This window comes from Ammospiza nelsoni, chromosome 5 (genome assembly GCF_027579445.1).
Source record: "Ammospiza nelsoni isolate bAmmNel1 chromosome 5, bAmmNel1.pri, whole genome shotgun sequence".
Lineage (NCBI taxonomy): Eukaryota > Metazoa > Chordata > Aves > Passeriformes > Passerellidae > Ammospiza > Ammospiza nelsoni.
Genome location: NC_080637.1, coordinates 48,488,981 through 48,511,508, shown reverse-complemented (window position 1 = coordinate 48,511,508; position 22,528 = coordinate 48,488,981). Strand labels below are relative to the sequence as shown.

General features: G+C 47.5%; 1 protein-coding gene across 2 annotated transcripts; it reads right to left on the bottom strand.

Moving 5' to 3' along the window:
• Positions 1-1,146: 1,146 nt before the first annotated feature.
• On the bottom strand, positions 1,147-20,239 carry NFAM1 (NFAT activating protein with ITAM motif 1). Of its 2 annotated transcripts, none has more exons than XM_059472340.1 (6): positions 20,108-20,239; positions 14,262-14,600; positions 13,131-13,240; positions 10,540-10,641; positions 5,922-6,008; positions 1,147-3,318 (listed from the first exon to the last, which is right to left on the bottom strand). In XM_059472340.1, exons 2-6 carry the CDS (start codon positions 14,506-14,508, stop codon positions 3,259-3,261), a joined length of 606 nt encoding a protein of 201 aa, XP_059328323.1. In that variant the 5' UTR covers positions 14,509-14,600; positions 20,108-20,239; the 3' UTR covers positions 1,147-3,258. The 2 variants fall into 2 exon arrangements, with proteins under 2 accessions (XP_059328323.1, XP_059328322.1); XM_059472339.1 differs by lacking the exon at positions 20,108-20,239 and adding an exon at positions 16,660-16,907.
• Positions 20,240-22,528: the final 2,289 nt, after the last annotated feature.

The following is a 22,528-nucleotide window of genomic DNA, read 5'->3' as shown; positions in this document are numbered from 1 at the left end:
CTGGTTTCTGCCTTCTCAAATAAGGATTTGCTGTAAAGCATTATGAAGGAGTCTATTTAAAGGGAATAGATGATTTCAGTGTCACCAACACTCTTTGTAGCAATGCACTCTCAGGACCAAAGGTTCATGTCTGGTGATGAGGGCAAAGGATCCTAGTCCTAACACAGCATCTCCTTTAGAAGAAGGCAGGCAGTGCATTTCCACCTCACACCACTGCTTACTTTGATAACAGGCCTCCACTTCCCTGAAATCCTGTCAATAGAAAAGGATAATTCAATACCTGGGAATCAAATGTTATACCACTACCAGCGAGCCTGCTCTGTGCATAACAGCACCATGCTGGGGGAAGCAAGTGAAGCTGAGGCCCTTAGAGACACAGTTTTTAACAGGAATCCCTTCTCAGCATTCAGTTTAAAGCAAAATGTATAAGGTGATCACAATAAGCCAGTCACTGCTTCTCACGTTTGTGGAGCTGGGGAAACTGAGCCATAATTTCCTTTTTTTTTTTTTTTCCCCAATTGCCTAACACTTACAAATGAATACATTTCCTCTTGCTAGTAGCACTCATTTTTTGCACCTATCCTCATGGGCCACAGGGCCAGGTAAGACAAAAAGACCAAATGACAACAAAAAGATCAAGTGACTGCCTTTTCCCTGAACAAATCTCTGCTACAAAGTAGTTATACCAATAGTATATAAATGATATTTCATAGTCTCTCCTACCTGTGCCTTTAGGCATTTCCTCATACCACCTTGGAAAACCCCATACCATTTAAAAACATCCCTGCTCTCACAGCCTTCTGCTTTATGCTTTTCTCTCTACACAAGCTGTTGCTGCTGTGGCTGCCCATGGTGCATATACTAAAGAAGTGATTTTAGATTGTGGCTTCATAGCTTTAAACTTCCTTTTTCTCATGCAGCAGCCTTTTAACCTTCCTCACAGGGCCAACCCAAAAGCCATTGAAATCAACACAGCAACCCCCACCCTGATTTTGACAAAGTTAGGCACACAGCCCAAATCCTCACATTTGCCAGTGTTCCTTAGGAATTTTTAATTTTTCACTTAATTGATCAGAACCTGGTGTGATTCTTCCAGTACTCTGGAAGCACTGACTGTTCTAGAATAGCATTTCCCATTCCAAATACTGTTCTTTCTCTTATGTTTTATTTTAAACAGCTTCAGCTTTTTAATATAGAATTGTTCAGGCCTAAATATAAGAAACATGCTACTTTAAAAGGTAACAGAAACACAAGACAAATGAACTCACTGCAAAGAGAGATCCTTGCCAGGAAATTTCCAGTAGCATCCAGTATTTTTAACATTTATAAAATTTAAAACACAAAACACAAAACCTAACCATCATTATTTTGAAAGTTTTTACTTTTCATCTAATCCACCAGCATCTGCTGAATATTTTATTGCCACACTGCAACATATTTATAATTCATCTCATCATTTCTTCAAATTTGTTAAGGAAAGGAATTGTTATACTTGTACAATCCTCTGTAAATTCTTCCACAAACACAAACATTTCCTGGTCATATTAGTAAAATGTAAAACGTTTTACTTCAAAAATATTTATAATTGTTGTGATCACTTAACAAATTATAAATGGATCTAATAAGACATGCTGTCCATTCATTGCCTTTTCTGAAATGAATTCCTCAGCACTGGGAAGAGAAAAAACATTTTTCTGTGGTTAAACAAAGTCCAAATTGCATGTTTGAAATCTTTTCTAATAAAAAGAGCAAAGCAATAAGCGGATTATCTCTTTAAACATGGTATAGAAAGGTTGGAGGCCCCGGAGACATTTTCCACAGCCTCTATCTCTGATACATAGCAACATTATCTTCAGCTAGAGAGGGTCCTATGACCCTGGAGCTCAATTTTAATTTGATCTTCTTCTTTAAAGAGGTTTCTACAATTCCTCTCAAGTTATGCTGCATATTCTTATTTTGGGTTGGTTTTGTTTGGTTGTTATTTCGTTGTTGTTTTTTAATATGAGATAAAACAGCCTCAGCTTTTTGATCTGCTGGTTTGATCATGTTATACAGCTATTTAATGTAACTCCTTCCCTATCAGAACCAGAATATGCACCAACACAAACAGTAGGCAAGTTCCAGCTGACAGGGAAGAAAGAACTTGGACAGCAAATTCACTTCTAAGGCCTCCCTCCTCCTTCTTCCAGTAGTTCTAAGTTTCAGAACTGATCTCCTTGGCAATAATGTATGGTGGAGGGGTAAAGGAGCTCTATACTCTCTACAACAGCCAGTTGAAACAAAGGCCAATGGATTGGTTTTGGTGGGGCAGAGGTACCATGCCTGCTCCCACAGAGGCTCAAAATCCCAAACGATAACAATGCTCACTGCCAAGAAGAAAAGGAAACTGGGGAGCTCCCCTAGGACTTCTGCAGGCTGGAGCCTGGCCCCAGACCCGCCTGGCTTATGCAGCCCCAGCAAGGGAGTTTCCTCACGTTCGCCCCTCCTTGAACCTCTTTCTTGTTCTGGAATGGGCACTGTCACTGAGACATGTTGTCAGGAAGGGATATTTCTCTGTGTTCCTTTTCTCCACCTTTATCTCCATCAGTGCATCCAGTCCTCACTGCTGATATTGCTGAAGGGGAAGCATTTTCTTAGAGGCACTGATTTGAGTCGCCCCAGTAAGATCGCAGCAGGCATCTGTGACTACTTGATGGGATTAGCAGATTATGAGAAAGCGTGTTTGCTGTGGGGTTCCTGAGAAACGGAAATGGGCAGGTGGATGCTTGGATCTGATTAAACTATGCATGAGGTCCTGATGGCTATTTCAGCAAAGCCACAAGCACAGGATCAGATGGGCGGCTGCAGGTCGAGATCGGAACATCAAGCCAGCACGCAGGGAAATCTCCGGATTGTGCTACCACTTGCAGAGGATCAACAGTTAAGTATTTCAGCCGGGGCAGGTGAGAGAAACCTTCACAGATTGCCCATTCCCAAAATAAGTGCTTGACAAAAGCAGCTTTTCTTTTGCAGCAAACAGCTTTGCTGCAAAATAGCTTTGCTGCATCAATGCAGACCGAGCCCTGAGGGATTTCAACAGATACATTCTGTTGTTAATGAAGGGCAGTTTAGAAGGGGCAAGGGGTTCACAATTCCCTCGCGGTTGTGCTCTGAAGTCAGTGTGGATCTCTCCATGTATCTGCATCTCATCAGGGATGTAAGAGTAGCTCTGCTATACAGAGAGATGTCTGGTCCACATAGGGTCAAGTATCTTCCCTGTTAAATATTCTCATACAATGTATCAGAGGATTCTTCTAGAGTTTCTTGCTTCTTAGGGGTCTGCAGAATGATGAGAAGGAGAAAAAAGAAATGGAGGAAAATTATTCAAAAGATGATGAATTAATTCTTAATAAGCAGACACTGACATTTGTTCTGTTAGGAATGGCTATAAGTGATCTGCTGAAACAGAAGCCACTACAGTGAGAAATGCTGCTCCACCAGAGACGAACGTGACTAATCCAGCCCAAGGGATAAAGATGCCTCCTTTACTAGTCACTCTTCCCCAAAAAACTGTCAGACAGGGAGGGGAGGGAAAATTGGACTCAGTAAGAAAATAAATCACTTTGGATTCTGTGAGGGAGGAATTCCCTGACCTCCTCAATCCTGTTTCTTCAACAGTTGAGTCTATTCCTCACGACCGTTCCTTGTGTAGACAAGGCGCTGACAGACTGATATTTTAAGTGCTGTGTGGCACAGGCCTGCTGTAAGCAAGGTTACACAGCAAGCAGCTAAAATGCCACCGGCTGAACTAAGCCCTACCTACACTAGCATTTTCTCTGTTGCCACCACCAAAGGGAAACACTACAAAAGTGCTGAGTGGAGGCACCTCCAAATCATGCAGGATTAACCCCTTGCTATCCAAACTGGCCACCGGTCCAGAGTGACAGCCTGCAAATGCTCTTTACAGAGGCTTTCTGCCCTGTTTCCCTTTACAGCTCCCCCTCAGTTGTGCAGCTTCCCACAGCAAGGGCTGGGCTGGACCCTCTGAAGCAGAGTGAGCCACTGTCGAGCAATCTCAGCTCCCACTCACAGGCCAAACACACTGACCCACAAGTCTCACTCTCAGGGAAAACACCCTCCTATGCTCTGGCAAAGACAGCTGGAGGACAAGCATCTCAAGTGATCACAGCCCAGGATAACTAAGAGAGGCTGATCAAATTGCTTGCAACCATAGTGAACAGTGCAAACTCTCCCGTGCTGAGCTAATGGGATCCTGCCATTCACACCTCCCTTCCTCCAGAGCAGCACAAGAACTGGGGATACTTGGAGTTGTCTGCTCTCAATGTGAGAGTTCATCCCATCCCCTCTCTGCTTTCTCCTCTCTTTCTCCCATCTCTGCTTTGACCTCTACCCCACCCTGGCTGAGGCTGCCAGTGCCAGACCCACTCACACACAGACGCTCCTCTGCTGTTGCTTTGTTGCTGCTCTGTTTTACAGACCCTCTGTCCCTCCAAGCAACGGCTGAATGGTGTGGGCCACACACAAGCAACTCAGCACAGCCTAGACAGCTCCCTGGTAGGGACAAACCCCACACATACTTCATCTTACCATCCAGACTGAATCATTTCAGAGGGAGCAGCTGGTAAAGGTATACAGAAGAATAAACAGGATCAGAAAGAGGGCCCCTATCCAAATAATTCAAAATGCAGCAAAACACAAATGCAGGGATGCTGTCTTTTCCAGTACATCAGATAAGACAAGCCCACATAGAACAACACATCCATCCCCTCAATAACCAGGAGCCTGCCACTGCTTTTGCTACCACCACCACGGTGGTGTCACAGCAGTAACTGCAGGAGGCCAGTGGCCATGGCACCAGACCACACAGCAAGTAGCTCTGACACAAAGGGGGCTGCTTGATTTTAGACCACCTTTTCCTTAAAGGTGGGAGTTGTGAAAATGTCTTAGACACATGTCCTTAATCAAAGAGAAGGCTGGTACAACCAAGGCAAATCTCCCCAAAAGAACTTTAATGGGAGAGAGCAGCAGATGTTTTCCAGGAACATTTTTTAGCATTGGAAGAGGATATATTTTTTTAAGCAGATAAGAGGTCTGGAGAAGAAAAGAAAAATTAGGTTCTGAGGACAGGAAGGAAATGCTCCCTGGGGTGCCTGATGCAAGTTTTGTCCATATGAAACACTGATGCCTGCCAAAGGCAGGGTAGAAGGCTGCACGGGCCTCTGGTCTGCTTCATGTGGCCCCCACAACTGATTTACACCTGCATATTCCTAGTTGCCTCTATTTTCACTGGGAGTGAATTTAGTTCCTTATCTCTCACTCATAATTCTCAGCCCAACAAGAAGATCCAAGTCCAAAACATATCCACACTGCCTTTTCCTGAGCACCAGGGCTGACAGCACAGACTGTGTAAGCCCAGCCTCTGCCCAAACCATCTTAGCTTCTGCTACCATGAAATGGCTCTCAGGTGCTTAATGCTGGCGAGAGGAAAGTTGTGTTCAGGGTCTGCTGCTGGTGCACAGATTCCTTCAGCCCAGAGGATGTCTCAACTGCCTAAATAATCTGGAAAGGGCAATAACAGGACCAGCACCTGCCCAACTCTTCATGAATGCCTGTCTTGTTCAGAGGGAGCAGTGATGCCAAACTCCTTGGTGCCTTTCAGCACACGTCACACAGAAAAGCATCTGCACAAAACCATGAGTGCCAGAACTGGTAGAGCTGCAGGAGCCAGGGTTCTGCTGGAAGAGAGAAGAGAGGCTGCATGTGCAGCCCAGCTGGTGAGGGCATGTCACATCTCATTTTCCTCTTTTGGTGGGACTGCAGACACATTTACTGCCTGCTAGGTCATGAGATTGTGTGGGGTTTCTTCCCCCAGGTGCCCAGGGCATATGGGAACTTTCCAAGAACATGGCCCTGGCCCTTACCTTCCCTGGAGGATTCTTTCTGTGTGATGGGTTGTTTGTGTTGTTCTCGAGGCTAGAATAGACATCAACTTGCTGCACATCCAGGCTCTGCACAGAGAAGAGAAAAGAAAGTAGGTGTCAAATAAAATACTTAGGTTTAAGATAACTAATTACCCACTGGGTTGCTCCCCATATCATGCCAGACATTTTTTAGGGACCCCTGCCACCTCCAAAATTTGAAGTACCTGATCTTAACTTGGGCAAACAGAAAATCCTTTTCCCCTGAAATACCTACAGTGCAGCTGCATCATCATCTTTTTTTCAGGCTTACAGAGACAGGCTTTGATGTTGCCTACCCTGTGTAATGCAGTGGAGAAGAATGCCAATGCCTCTGCCTCACTCTGCTCCAAAATTGGCCCAGAATGCAAAGTTGTGCACCAGGGGGACCACAGGTAAGAGGCAGCGCTCTGCACCACCCAAGACTGTTTAGGTGCCTGACAACCACAAGTTCTTGTCCATGTTTATTCTGGGGACACAAAAGTGAATAATGGGAGAGGGTGGGGGTCCTGAAGCACAGAACCTGCAGAAAATTAATACAATTTCTGTTTATTGTCTGTTGTTTTGGTTTTTTTCCAAGCCAGAACTCTCCTTTCCTCTTTGAGTGAGCAGAGAATTATAAAAAAATCCATATGCTCCCAGGCCCTCAAATATTACCACGGTCCCACTCAGCTGCACAGAGAAACACACACACACACCCTGCATGCATATGCACCCGTTCTCCCCCAGGTAATCGTGTCACAGGAGGTGCATGTCAGCTTGAGTGATATTCCAGATCTGCCTGAAGGATCAAACATAACAATCATGAGGACTTTTCCATGTGTGTTTCAAGGATGACAGCAGGTTGCCAAGGTGGCTGTTTCTCTGGCAACAGGAAGATGGGAGGAGCTTTGGCTGCAAGAGGGGCAGATGGTATTAGTGGAGAGAGCCAGGCACCCTGTAATGCAGTGAGAAGGATGAGTAAAACATGGAGGCTTCATTGGGGGCTGCCAATCACTTGAACACCCATAATTTCATGCAGAGTTGCAAACACTCAGCATCTTTAAGGATCATGGCCAGCAGGACAGTGCTTTGAAGAGGGCCAGAGCATACAGAAGCAGCACTGGGGAATGAGCCTTGGAATAAACAGGCACTTAGACATGAGCTGACCACAATGAATGGGGCACCACATGACTCTCACATTCCCACTGCTACTCTGGAAACAGTCAAATTATTTTACCTGTCTGCTTCCTGCTCCCCAAAACCTGCTTTGCCTACTCAGACATCCCCACCATTTGAATGTGCACACAGAAAATTCTATTTCCCCACACTCATTTTCAATTCTCTTTGTGATGCTCACAGTGAGGACCTTATCTTGTGTGCTGAGCTTCCAGAAGCCTGGCTCCATGTCCCCCTGGCAGGACAGGCAGCCTCTTTCTCTACTCCAGTCTGCAGCTACTTGCAAGCAAGGTGTTTAACTGCCAGAAACGATTCCCTTCCCTCCACATGCCTTCTTCCCATGCAGGCTGTTAACAATGCTGGTCCTTTACCGGTCAGTTGGAGAGCTGGTGTCTCCAACCACCATTTGCAAGTTAATTACTTTTACTTGGTCACTGATCACCTGCTACTGTCACAGTGAAGGCACACAGGCCACTCTCCTCCCTGCTGACAGATGCCTTCCTATCCCTGAACAGCCTCCTGTCCCCCTCACACCTGGAAAAGCTCCTGTGCTCTGGAACCTGACTGCACCTGCACTGCAGGAGTCCTGTTTGCTGCTCAAAAAAGCTTGTTTGAAGTGTAAAGCAGATGAAGCAAGTCCCTCAGATTGTTATTTCCAAGCTGCTCGTTAACTGAGCAGCTAAGCTGGAAGTCAGAGGATATACAGGTCTGGTTCTGGGCAGTGCAGTGAGGCAGAGCTACTCTACAGCTGCAGGAGGACAGAGAGGTCAAGGAAGGCAGTATAGAGAGAACAAACTGGGTTCCCAGCTGCCTCCTTATTACCAGGCTTTTTCTACCTTGTATGCTTTTCACTGCACACAGCCACCCCCAAGGACCACAAAATACATAGTGGCACCTAGAAGAGCCACTGGGGAAGGTATTTTCTCCCAGGAATGTGCAGCAGGACAGCTTTGCAGAAGGTGTGTCAGGACCCTTCCCACACCAGGGATGAGCCTGCTGCCATGTAGGATAACACAGAGCATTTAATGAGCTGTGGCAGCCAGCTCCAACAGCATCTGTTACCTTGATGTCCAGTGCTGCCTTCTCTTGCTTCTGCTCCCAGTTTCAGAGAGGGAGGACATTGTGCTTCCCTGGCCTCACCTTCCTCCAAACTCCAACCTCTTGCTTTCCCACACAGACAACATAGCTAGCATGTGCTGGTCTCCTGTCCAGCCCCTGATCTCTGACCTCCTTCTTCATCTCACCACTGGGAGCTACTTCTCACTTGTCCTTCCTTTTTTTCCTTGCCTTAGATTACCCTAATGCTGATCACAGATTTTTCCCTTCCCCATGAATTAAGCACTGAGTTCAACACCCACCAACAGATTTTCACAACTCACCTAGTTTCAAACACAGTTTGCAGGGCTGAGTTTACACCATGCAGAGCCCAAATAAAATTTAGCTGTGGAGCATCAGAGTTATCATTCAAAGGAAGTAAGATTTGTCAACTTTCTATTCCTTTCATCTGTCCTGAGGGCCCATCCAATGCAGGTTTCCATCCCAGGGCTCTCACCCTCCCTCCCCCCCAGCCAATCATGCCATGCAGGGTCGTGCTTGCTGCTCTGCACATCACAGCCCTGCTCTCAGCCTGTGCCTTGTCTGGAGCAGGAGTTGCTGCTTTGAGCCCCCCCACTGCAGCAGTTGCTCCACAGCAGGAAACTCCCGTGGGCAGACTCGTACCCCCAGCACACAGGAGGTGGTCCCAGGCTGCTTGCAGCCCTGCCAAAGAGGGCCAGGCCACCTGCCCTGCACACCGGGCTGGCCAGGAGCCCTGAACAGCTGGTGTGTGGTTAACAGGCTTCACAGGAAGGCTGCTTGGGCCAGGTCCATAGGGCTCCTGCAAGCACAGGGGCTCAGCCAGCTCCTGGGATTGCCTGTGCCTGAGGCTGGCTCTGCTGGCTTGCTATATTAGCCTTAGTGGAGCCTGAACAGAATAACATGATGAAACATGTAATTAAGATGGAGCTAAGGATGCATGACGAGGCCGACTGAGCGAGAAATGGATTTGATTTTTTTTTGTCTCCTTGCAGAAATCATCCACTTCAGCAGGAAACTACCCATTCGGATTTTTATAAGCCTGAATTAAAAAGAAATTACTTGATACAAATGAAAAGGTTTATAACCTGCAACCTCCTTTACCCAAAGCATTGCCTTTTGCCCAGAATAAACATATCACATACAATATATAGTGCTCTCTTTTAAACTGCTACTCCAAAAATTAAAGGGCCACAAAATAGTGCCCCCCTCCCCCCACAGAGTGAGAATGAGATGGGGCAGGCCCATCCTCTTGAAGGTATCTGCCCCTGATCAGGTCTCCTGCCTCCCTGGCAGATCTCTGCTCCTCTCTGTAGTACATTCTCCAGAGCTTCGCTTTGTTTAGTTTAAATGATTAATGCAGCAGAGCTCACAGGTTTTCCTTGGAGAGACTTTTCCAGCCCTTATAGACCTCACAGACAGAAAGGTTTCCTAATATGCAGGCAACATCCTTCTCTACTCACTTTCATTTTATTCCTCCTTGTTGGTCCCACAGTTCACAAGAAAAAAAAAACAACAACAAACCCTTTCCTTCTTAGTGGAGCAGCCATCCCTTGGGAGTAAAAGGAGAAAAAGGAATTCATATAAAATGGAGCTGGACAGGTTGTAAATGGGATTAGGAGTCATGGTTACTTGAGGTAGCCCAGGTCTAGCCTGACATTTCAGGGGAACCACTTAAATCCTACTACCTATGACACTGTGGCTACTGGGCTCGAGGAGTGGGAACAGTCTGGGAAATGGAAAAGGAGATCCTATACAATGAAAAGGGAAATGCTTTAATAAAAGCCTCCCTTGACTTTCTCCTTGCCCATTTCCCCCTGCTAGCTAGTTGTTCTGCTCAGGACTGCAATGGTCTGTGACACTGACACCAGTGAAGGGGCCACAGCTGAGGCCCAAAACAGCTGGGGGCTGGTCAGGGTATCATGTCTCTGTCCCTTTCCTGAGGCATCATTCTCCAGCTAGAAAGGCCATGCCCTTGTGACACTGCAGTACAAAGTGGGGCTGAGAGTCCCTCTTCCTTCCTGACTTTTGGAGATTCTTCTACCTCTTCCACCAGGAACCCATCCTGGCCCCACACTTGCTGCTCTGTGCTGCTGGCAGAGGGAAAGGTGCTGCTCAGCAGGGCATGGGGCAAGGTTTGAGCACTGGGGAGGCCATGACCGGGACTAGGATGGAGACACACCCAGTCCTGAGAGAAGCTAAGCAGGGCAAGGTCAGCAAGAACAGGCAGGTATGGAGGTATTGCTTCTGTTTCACATCATGACACTGGCACTGTCTGTAGCATGGCAGGGAAAGGAAGGGTTGTACCATGCTGTGGACAGAAGAGATGAAGGGTGATTCTGGTACTCACATCATAGACAGGAGGTGGTAGTGGTGGTGGGCTGGCTGAAGGCAGCTGTGTTTCTACCTTCTGTCTCAGGATATTTGGCCGGTTCCTTCTAGGACACAACACCTGCTCAGGACAAGACACCAAATGACACATTTGGAGAAAACCACATGTCCCCAAAGCTAAAATGAATACCAATGTAATATCAAAGCCAGCTGTCTGCACACCTCCTGAATGTTTTCACAAGAAAGAGTGTTGGCAGTGTCTGTACATGTGCTGGTTACTTTCCTCACAGCATGGTTAAGTGTAGAATCCAGTGACACACACTGGAGCAGTGGAAAGGAGAACTGGGCTCTCTGTGTGCATATAAAGCACTTTCACCACCAAAACCTTACTGGCTGAAGGGTGTAAGTATTGAGCAGCATGAAACAATGCTATAGGACAGGGAGTAAAGCAGGGCACTGGTCATAGTGCAGAAAGGAATTTCAGCGAGGCAAAATGCAATTACTTTTATCAGGATTTGGCAAGGAAGCTTTCCTAATACAAAGAGTCTACAGAAGAGCACCAGACAATCATTAATGGTGACATCTAGTCAGCGATACATGGATGCACAAGTCCAGCATGGAGTTGAAGGAAGAAGGTCCCTTTGTTTGAATGTTTCTTGCATCAGATGAGTTCTCCTTGAACACATGCCATGCACACACAGAGAAGGGTTAGCTCTGCTCAGCAAGCAAGAGAAGTGGCAGAAAAGGCAGAAGGCTTTGCTAAGTATCTCTGTTCTAATTCAGAAAGAAGTGGGATGATTATATTCACATCACATGAAAACGACAAACTGCTTTCCAGTCCATTAGTAACTAAGGAGGATGCTAAATAGCTTCTCTTAAAGATAAACATTTTTAAACCAGCAGGTCTGAGCAAGCTGTGGTGAGAAATATGGGCTGCATTCTGCAGGAGGGCAAATGTAATGACTGCACAATCTCTTCAGACCCCAAGGAGAGGCCATAAGTCTGAGATTCACTGGCCCACCTCAAAACCCAGAGATGCCAATTGGTGAGTAGTGACAGTGCCTCCCCCCCTCATCCCCACAGAGACACTCTCTAGGCAAACTGAGATGGGGGCTCATCTCCAGCTGACTCCCTTTGCCTCTTACACTCCTCCCCCACAGTCAGACTGCCTGCAAGGTAAGTCTCACGAGAGTAGCTGGGCTGCCAACTGCTGCCGTTCTGTTTTCAGCCTGGTGATCTCTGACTGTGTGTGCTGAAACCTGACACTCCTTGGAGTCAGAGGACTGTACACACAGCACAGCTTCCACATAAAGAGCACGCAGAGTCTGCTGCTGCGGTGGCACAGAGCAGCTTCAAGGAGTTATGGGGCACACTCTACCTAGAAACCAACAATCCCATATTCCATTCTACAAGATGTAAGGGTATTTTTAGGTCAGCCTTGAGATTTCTGGAAGAATGCAGATGATGCTGTTGGAACACCTGAGGGTGGCAGTACTAGAAGCAGTAGGTTTTCACCCAACAACAGGGACTCCAATATCATGACTCCAGATGGTTTTTCCACAGGGTCCATCTCATGCAGATCTTCTAGCTCTGGTTTTGGCTTTTCTTCTCCCACTCTTCAAATCCTTTCTTCCCCACTTCTAGTATCTCCCCTCTGCTCTCAGCTTCCCAGATTGCACTTCCTTGGAATCTGGTCCCAACCTGGGACACTAGTCTGGTCACCCAAGAGGTTCTGTCAATCCAGTCTTAAGACCCTCCTAGTGCTTCCTCACTCCAGATTCCAGTCCCAGTTTCCCCCCTGAGGCTCATTATTCCAGCCTCACAGAACCACTGCTAATGGAAGGTGTCCCTGGAGATTGTATAGTCTGATCCTCGTCCCTTTTTTTTTTTTTTTTTTTGTTTTTGTTTTCCCCACAGTTATTTGTAATTTTCACACAGGCTTCCTTGGGATCCTTGCCCTGACCCTTCCCTTCTCACTCTGTCTCTTAGTGTTTTCTTTGCCAAACAGATGCCCAAGGCTTTGGTCCCCATCCCCATCACAGTGCAGAGTTTTTTTGCTATGGTGCCCAAGCTCAGGAATGCAGCTGCAGTCTCCTTGAAAGAGTAACCTCCATCTTGACAGAGGATTAGAAATAGGGAAAGTCTTGCCATCAGGGCTGTAACAGATTTGCTCGGGTGCACAGGACATTATTGTCTAACTGGCCCCTTTACAGAAGTTTTAGGCAACTGAATTGGTAAATTGAAAAAGCCATGACTGAGTGTGCACAAACTGCAATTTTCCAATATCCCATCACAAGGCTACATCTCCTTGAATATTCTCAGGCCAGCACACTGCTAGTGTGCCTTCTTGCCCTGTGTCAAATCCTCGCTCTAAAGCAGAGCATGCTGTAGTCAAACTGATTGCCAGAATTTCTTTAATGGGCAAATCACTTACTCATTTTGTCTTTCCCGTAATCTTTTTTTCTCAGAAAAACTTAAGAAAATAAACTGGATCAGACTCTCAGCATGGAAAATCTCAGCATAGGGACTTCCAATTCAGCCAAGTTAGAAAAAAATTGAATTAATTCCTACAGTGCATCAGGTATTGCTTTGCATTTGGTTATTACTTGCCTTTCTTTTCCATAGAAGCAGAGCTGTTGCAGTGATGCTCAATACAGCCAGAAGAACAGTAAGGGTAACGAGGATTTCCCAGCTGTAAGAGGTATTTATGTATCCTGTATCTGTGAGAAAGAAGGTAAAAGGTTCACAGTGAGAGTGGAACCCTGCTGTATTTTTAACCCTGGAAAGAGCCTTGAGAAAACTAAAATGCAGGAGTGCAGAATGTAGTGGCAGAAATGCATACACCCTTCAAAACATACTCTGACTGAACAGAGAGCAGAGTGCAGCTGCAGAATCACACAGAAGATGCAGGGTATAAGCAGCTCTACTTCACAGAGGGAGGTGATATGAGAAAGAAATCTGGTAGATAGAGGTTGGCAAAGGTCTTTTTGTGATAGGAGCAGAAAGACAGATGGTGGAATGCACACAGGCCACATGAACTGGGAGGATGGGTACTGCAGGTATCCTCTGACCAGTATAGCAAAGCTACTTCATCACAGCTCTTTGCATTTACATTAACAAGTTCTTCATATCCAACAGTCATTAATGCACAACCAGCCAGTCAGCAGCATACACTTCCTTATCACTTTACTTAACATTCCTCTTATGTTGCATCAAGCTTTCCACTGCTTTCCAGTGTGCTCATTAAGTGACCAACCAACTCCCTGTACCAAATGGAAAAGAGGGAGGCATGTTGGTGAGGCCATAACCTGTTCATGAGTCCCTAAATCTGAGCATGCTGAATCTGTACATGCGGTAACTGCAAGCACCCTAATGAGTGACCTTATCAGCTGCCTCTGTCACACTGCTGAAGAACAAACCACACTGTCTTCTGAACACTGACACCTAAAAGCACTGTCTGATCCAGCGCTCAGGGTCCCTAGATAGATCCCGATTCCCATCTGGCAGGGCAGGTATAAATTACTGTCTCTTCATGTCCCCATCTATGCATTGGGAACAGCAGAACACCTGTGCCAAGTGCATTTCAACTCTGACGGCAATTAGTATTGGGCATAAAGCATTATTCATACCTGACTTCATAGCATGTGTGGATAGAGAAAAAGAAGAGCAAAGATCAGCTTTCCATAGCCAGATACAGCTGATTTTTACCCTCCTGCCCTTACTTTCTGGTTTTTCACTTACCTCTGATAAGGACAAACACTCCCTTTCCCATTTTTTTGATATCATTCCATTTGACCTCGCAGTAGTATGTGCCAGTAGAGGAGGTGTTTTCAAATGGCATGATTCTGTGGTCATAAGATAAGGCAGCAGTCTTATTCTCTTCTCCAGAAGGAATGGCTATGTTTTCCACCCTACTATAGATAAATGTCTTCTGAAGCAGTGAATTAATCCAGTAATAGGAGATTGAAAATTTGGTGTATTTCGGCATGTAAGGGAAGACGACTTTACAGGGGATGGATATTTCTTCCTTGAGCAAGGCGACCTGGATTGGAGGTTTCTGCAGTACATCGACATTTCCTCCTGTAAGAGTAGTAATTGTTAGCAGTCACCTAATCTCACTTTTAAAGAGGAGAGGATGGCTGTCCCACAGACAGGATCACTCTGAAAATAACCATACACCAGGAAGCACACCCATAGCACACAGTGTTGGCCCTTGTCAGAAGCTGAGTGATTCAGAGCATGTGCCCTGTGTGATCTGTCACATCTCTTGGGTAATTGCTGTCTGATCCACGATAGCCTGCTGCATTCACAGGCTTCCCCTTTTCTCTTGTGAGCTCCTCCATACAACAGCAGTATGCAGAAAGACAGGAAATTAAGCAGGAAGTGAACTGATTTTGCAGTGGTGTTTGAATGTATTTACAGCAGGTGAATAGAAAGCAATTTTCCAAGATAAATGCTAGCTGGACATGTCCTGGTGTATAAACCACGCTCGGGAATCTACGTGTGGCTGTGTGATGGCTCTGTGGCAGGGAAGGTGTTGTGTGCAAGCAGGTGTTACCAGTGGGACTGTGTATTTCTGAATAGCAAGTGAGGAGGGAGATTGCATATTCTGTACAGAATCCAGCACCAGGGCCATGAGAAATAAGCCACAGCTTAATCACTCCATACCTTTGCTGCTCTAAAATGGGAGCAAAGCACAAGCCTCAGTGTTAGCTACAGGAACTATCTGCAGAGGACTGCAGATCTGAAGTATTTATATGTGACAGTATCTTAGGCAGAGATGAGAGCATGCCCTTCTCAGGCTTCCTCCTAATACACACAAGGCAGTTTAAAGTGATCTATCACTGCAACTCAGCAGACAATGATGTCAGAAGTTAAAAGAAAGGACGAATAAGATGGGGAACCATACCACAGTTCATTCCCTGTTTTATTTAATGAAAAGGAAAAAAACCTAAGAGTGAGCCACTGGCTAGTAAGGAGACTGGGGTACAGGACTTCTTTGGCTCCCAGCCAAATCTGGGTTCAATATCAAGCAGTCTCTGGATCTATTTATTTGTCAACTGATATAAAACCACATATAAGGCAACTTAAGAGGAGGCTCTTTGAGAAAGGAAACTGGAATCTTACAATTCTTGTCACCAAATGAAGGATTCTTTCAGAGACATGAAATGAGAAGAGGAAAAAAAGGGTAAAGAGAGAAAGTAGGGGATGGGCAGGCTTTTCCATTTATGCTTTTGATGGGATTCCCTGGAGTTCTGCATCTATGAGCAGGCTCATAACAAGGTATTAAAGCTGTCCCAGAGCACAGCCAGGCTTGCTTTTCTGTCACCATGGACTAATGGGGCATCACAACAGCAGTGTCACCTCAGCACAGCAGGAGCTGGCACTGGAAAAGGCAACTCAGACTTAGCACTGCTGAATGCTGAGCACTGAGGATTCGTGGTGAGGGACAACAATGGAGAGAGGGCACAGCTACTGCCCCGAAAGGACTGCTGGGAAGTACCATATGTTAAGGAAAATTCTCTACATGTCACATAGCCAGGGACAACAGCCTGACAGTAAGGAAGAGCTTAGGTTACAACACCAGAGAAAGGTTCTTGGCTGTAAAAGCAACTGAGATACAGTACAGTCCCCAGGGACATGCTCAGTCCTGTGTACGCTAGTTACAATAATATTATGGAAAGGTGGTAACGAAATCCTGCAAACACTGGGAGTGATAACCCAAGTAGCTTATTCTGGGCCATATTTTTCAAAATGATTACTCATCCTTCTCCCCATCTCTATACAGCAGAACACACATGAATACTGTTTCTACATAAGACACAGCTAAGCACTACTGTAACAAAAGAGAGGAGAAATCCATCTTCTCATATTATCCCAGAAGCAACTAGGTTGAAAAGAACATACCAAGGAAAAAGCCAAACCATTTTATTTAGGTTATCTAACCCTTTTCCCACGTTTCCTCATTCTTGAGGATTCACTCTCTTAGCTTTGAAATGCTTAAAAGACAGAAATAGCAGCAGTGTGCAAATTCCTAGAGGGGATCTCTGGAAATTAGCAAAAGATAGCAGCTGGAACTGCTCTAATATGAAAAACATGAGAGTAAACAAAAGGAATTAAAAAGAAAATATTTGTTTACCTCCACACTGAAGCAACCAAAGAAGCAGGAAGATGACTTTTGGATTTGGGATCATGACGGGGAGGTCAAAGGCAGTAAGCACGCACCCAGACACAAAGATCCAGAAGGCAAAGGAGGTGGGGGTTTGTCAGGTATTTTCATGCCAGGGCAGCTGGTCGATCCCCTCCTGTTTGCGAAGGGACAGGCGAGATGTACACACACTGCATTTGGCAAGCAGTTCCTGGCAGATGCAAGCTCTTCTGCTTTTTGGTCAGACTCCACCCCACACCAGGGCTGACTTCTCTGTACTACAATGATGGTGTCAGCCCTACCAGCGGGTGTCCAAAGACCAGACCACAAGCACTTTAACACACAGAGCTTTGCTTCCTGATGGCTGTAAAATACCGCTTGCATTTACAACAAACTTTGTCACCTTCCACAACGTGGGGGATCGCCTGTTCTGCCTTCAACACAGAGAACCAGTATACTCATGAGTAGTCAGTACAGAGCAAAGGCTGTACTGTACCACTGACTCCATAAAATGGCCCTCCACAGCCAACTTCTCCACTAGGTCCCTCCAGAGGAAGGCACTCACATTCACAGAGTGAGGACAACCAGATGGCAAATTCGTCCCAAACAGCTGGACCATTTCAGATCCACACCATGCTGGCTCTGAATCAGCTTCGCAGTGCAGGCAAGCTTTAAGTAATCTATTGTAGGCAAATCTAAGGAGAGCCTTTTGAAGAAGAAAAACCACGTTTTGTGGGAGGCTCCTGCCGCCTATAATCACGAAGAGTCTTTGATTTTCAATGAATGCTTGTTTTTAGCTAAGACATCTGCAGTGCAACAGCTGAGCAGCATCTGACTCATAAAAACTCCTGTGGCTGAGAGATCTTCGCTTCTCTTTAGGCAGCTTCCTCCTTTCACACTTCTTGTGAGACAATTGCACAGTCCACAAGAAAGGACTTGCTGCAACTTCAAGGGTGCCCATTCACATGGGGTGCTGTGCTGCAGAGACTGGTGGGGGATGCTCACGTGGGGAAAGACCTAAGGCAGCAGATGAACCTGTAAGCTTTGTGTATTCAAAAGCGCTATCAGTTATTTTATCCCTCCAAACTTTGTAGGAACAAAGTTTACTCCAAAAAACCTTAGGTTTACAGCATTGTTCCTCCTGTTCAGACTGGGACAGGTCCCCTGGAGGAAGGGGTCTTGACACAGGGGGAGGCATGTGCTGCGTGATGCCCAGGGACAGCTCCAGTACCTCTCTGAGAACCCTGACAGATGGGGAGAGGAGAAAGTGGCTTTGTGTGGCTGGTGCAGCAGCTGCACTCCTCCAGGGAAGGTTTAGCTCAGATTAGCCAAAACCAACTCCTCTCCCCAAGACATGCTGATGTGAGCTGCACGGGGCTGGTCTCAGCTGGAAACCACTCCTCACAGGTCTTAATGCTGAGCAGCAAGGACAATCAAAAGCAGTAACAAGACACTTGGGGCCCACTTGGTATTTCAGATATGGAGGCACAGATCAGGCAGCTGTGGCTCTGGGGTCACAACAGTGTTCAGAAGCCTTTCTCAGGCCTCAACAGCACCTCAATGTAGTCGGGGCAGGGAGAGAGAAGCAAACAGAGGCTCACTACCTTCCTGTGGAAGAACTCCACTGAATAGTGAGGGCTTCCTCAGCTCTTATATCATGTTCATCCCCATGGTAGCACACAGCTTTGTAATCTTCAGTATTGATGTATTTCTAGAGGACAGAACATGCTGCTCCTGCCAGTGATGTGTTTTAACTGTTATCAGCATTTATCTGCTTCAGGAATTCAGGGTGATAAGTGGATTAAGTGAGGTAGGTTGGTAGGGCTGCTAGGTCAACATCATCCTTCTGTCCTTTCTGTTCTCTTCCTATAAACAATCCTGGTGCCACTCGAAATGCCAAGTCCTAGAAATATCCCTGTCTGGAATTTAAAAAAAAAAAAATCTAGCATTTCAAAAGAGATCACACACAAGGCTCAGCTGTGGGATTAAAGGCACAGCCAGGCCAGAAATACTTTCACTGCTGGGATTTGCTATGGTAGAGCTCACTGAAAAGAAATGGCTTTGAAACGACTACCCAGCAGCTATTAACTGCGAGACAGGATGACATTCTGTTCCTTAGAGCCTAAAGGGAGCCTGAATCTTTGAATGTTAAATTCTAATTCAATTTGGTCTGGGGATTCTGAACTGAGTTTTAACCCTGGAGACATAAATGCAAGGAAGATGAGGAAAAGCTGGGGAGTTGCTATTACCAGCCAGTAGCAGGACTGAACTGATCACCCCAAAACTTACCTGGAGCTAACCAAGATACCTGTGCCAAAGGAAATAAATTAAAAAGCTCCAAAGGAACAGGTCACTGTATGACCTTCACCGATGCATTATACAGTGCATGGGTGCATGTGAGCCAGTCTCTACAGCACGATGAGGAGAGAACAGCCTGGCCAGCTGCAAACCCACCACAGCACTGACTGTACAGCTTGGTCCTTCCTTTAATGCAGCAAATGCTGACACTTCCTGAAATTAAATACAGGATTGGGGTAGATTCAAGCCAGTTTCTGCCTATAGCTGAAAAGTGGATATTAATTTCACTGAAGCACTTAAAAAAGCCCACAATAGTGGCCAGCATTCCCAACCATGAGGAAAAGCACATTGTTCCAGCACACACGAACAACAAGTTTGGGCAAGTGCTGCACCTACCAGAAGTGCCTGATCACAGCTGTGTCCAATGTACACCCACAAGTCAAGGCACACACACGAGCCCACACATGCCCCCACAGCCAACTCCAGGGAAAGCATTAATTCAAACAAAAAGGTTGCTGCTAGCCAAGGCAAAAGCAATGCTGCAGAGACCACAACAAAGCCTCTTTATTGCTGAAGCGTTTAACACCACAGCCATCCAAAAGAGAAACACCGCCTGGCACACAGAAAAGCTGCAGCAGCTCAGCGAGCCTGACTGCACAGAGCGCTTCAGAGCATTCCCCAGCACGGCAGCTCTGCGTTTGCTGCCCTGTCAGAGACCAGCTCAAACCCCCATCGCTGGAAAGCCAGCCAGTGGCAACATGTACACCTCTGAGGATTCACAATCTCTTTGACTCATCTAACCCCAGACTCCAGGGCGTAGAGTCTCCCTCTGTCTGGCAGCAGGAGCTATAGCGGAGCCAGCATGAGCAGGACCGTACCTCTGCCAGCATTTTTACCACTGTTGTGAGTCGAGTGCCTCTCAGCAGGGCTGGATGATGCTGAGGTAAAAGCTGCCAATGCCCTCACTACGTTTCTACCCATTGAAATGCTGTAGGGAATGATCAGTGACTTGATGGGAAAACAGAAAATTAGAGGTGTTGCCACCACCATGGGGAAGGGAGGGGACAGTTCTCTAATTCCCTTTCACCAGCAAAACAAGTCTGCCTTTGAAATCACCCACTGCTGCTTTTCCTCTGCTCACCTGCTGGAAAGACTCCCAGGAACTAAGTTACCACCACAGGCCTGACGAACACTCGGGGCCGTGCCCCAGCCTCGCGGCGAATCCCACCCGTTCTCCTTCACTGGCTCCTTGTGTGGCCAGCGGGAATTCGCCTGGTGGGAGAGCTGTACCTACTCAGGGTGACACCTTCCAGAAGAACATCTACCTGCCCGGCCCTGGGGCTGACACGAGGCCAGGGCGGAGCGGGCCATGTTAGGTCCGCCTAATCCAGGGACTTAAATCTTGCCGGGGGCAGCCCCCCCCGGCCCCTGCGGGAGGCCGAGCCGCGCTCACGGAGCCCGGTGCGGCCGTGCCGCGGTGGCGGGGTTGGCAGGGGCGGGCAGTGGCCGCTCCCGCCGACCCGCGCCCTCGCCCACAAGATGGCGCCGCCGCCCCGGCCGCCCCCTCCCTCCTTCCCGCGCCCGCCCATCCACCACGGGCCCAGGGCACCGGGGGACCGGAGGAGTTGCAACCCTAGAGAAAACGAGCACAACTAGGATCCACTTAAGGCAAAATTAATGCTAATTAACCGTAATCAACAGCTCGAGGAACAACTTTTACTCGGCAAGCTGCAGATACTGCAGCCGCAGTTCGCCCGTCAGGCAGGAGCAGCAGAAGACGGGTGTGGAAAAGGAAAACGAACCGCTGTGCCGCGGGTGTGACCCATCCCCGCTGAGTCCTGCCCTCGCCGCCGCTCTCTGCGCCACAAGTCTCTGTCGCCGCCCGCAGCAGCCCAACCCAGTCATCCCCCACACGCCTCTTGCCCCACCACCGGACCCTCCCCTCGCAGCCCCCTCTGGCAGCGGCAGCCGAGCCGCTTCTGCCGAGCCCTTGTGGGGGGCAGCAGCTCCAGCCGGGGGCAAAGCACAGGGAGCCGCCGGCAGCATTGCCTCCAGCCCTGGCACCGCCTACGCACTCACAGCCGTCCCTTCTGTGCCGAGGGTGCTCTGGAAACTCCTGCCTGGGCTAGTGAGGAACACAGTTTTATTAGGAATGACAGTTCTCAGCTTGCAGAGGCCTCTTGGCACCACGCGTGGATGCTTCCCACCACAAGCAAAGCCCAAGTACCTATTTCATCCCAGTGACCAGTGATGCTGCACTAGTCAAGGTGCTGGTAATGGTGTTCAGCTTGCTGTGGCTGTCTCAGCAGGGGCAGGCTCAAAGGAGTGTCCCCACAAACAGCCACAGACTCACAAACCTCGACAGCCCCCACGGGAGCGTGAGTACAGGAGTAGCAGGCACACAGCCCTCCCACGGTCACAGGATGTGTCACCAGCCCCTCAATGCCACGACCAGGCCAGCCCAAACTTTCTCCTATTAGCAGCAAAAATGCTGAGGTGGGATGCTGGGAAGAGCAGGGCATGCTGCCAGCAGTGCTTTCCTAAAACAGGAGCCCCTGAGCCCCTGCTCACCAGCTGCATGCCTTCAGGTGTGCACATCGGGCTCTGAAAGTGTCCTGAGTGAAGGGCTGTGCATCCCCCATGCTGGGGGTGAAGGGGGGCAGGCAGGAAGTTTGGCAGGTGCTGGATATGCTGTGCAGGGCACACACAGGGAGGATCATGTTGGACAAGATGGCAGCAGTTGCAAGGGAGCCGCAGGATTGGCTCGTGCCAGCAATGGCCTCGCCAGATGGCCCTTCTGGTCTTGTCTGTGCAGGAAAACTCCTTGGGCCTCAGCCCTGCTTGGAGCCAGCCAGTTGTGCCAACCCCAGCTCCCTGCAGCCTGGCAACAGTTTCTGACTGCCCCCAGGTACCCAAGCCTGCCCCACAGCTGACTCTGAATCTAAGCTGCTTCCCCCACCCTCACCCAAGCTAGTTCAAGAAATCCCTGCACTCCCTTTCACTCAAACCACCTCATTCCCTTGCATGCTCTTTCTCTCCCTTTTCCTGGCTTTTGTTTTTTCTTTCTTTTTCCTTTTAATGTCTTCCCTTTTTTTGGTTTCTTTTTGGGACCTTTTCTTCAGCCTGCAGGAGCTTTTCACCTCAGGACATTGGGAAGTAGAACAGGCAGCACAGCTGCAGTGACCCTGGGAACCAGCATGGACCCCCACAGCAGACACTGGAGTGCACTCACACCCCACTTTAGATTGGCACAGGTTTCCTCATGCACTCCAGGCTTCTGCCAGCTCCCAGGAGGAAAGCTGGGAAAGGATTAAGTAGCTAAGTATCTTATTGGCAAGTGAATATATTGTTTTTTCTTTCTATTAATTCCTCAGCTTTGCTTTGATTGTGGACTGTGGAGAATATGCAGGCTGATACAGCTGTAATAGCACACCCTCCTAGGGTGGAAAAACATAATTTTGCCACCAGGCCCTATTCTGGCTATGAAAACTAAATAAAGGATCCTGGCAAAAACATGTGCTGGAAGAACCACATCTCTGCTAGGATTTTTGCCAATACAGAA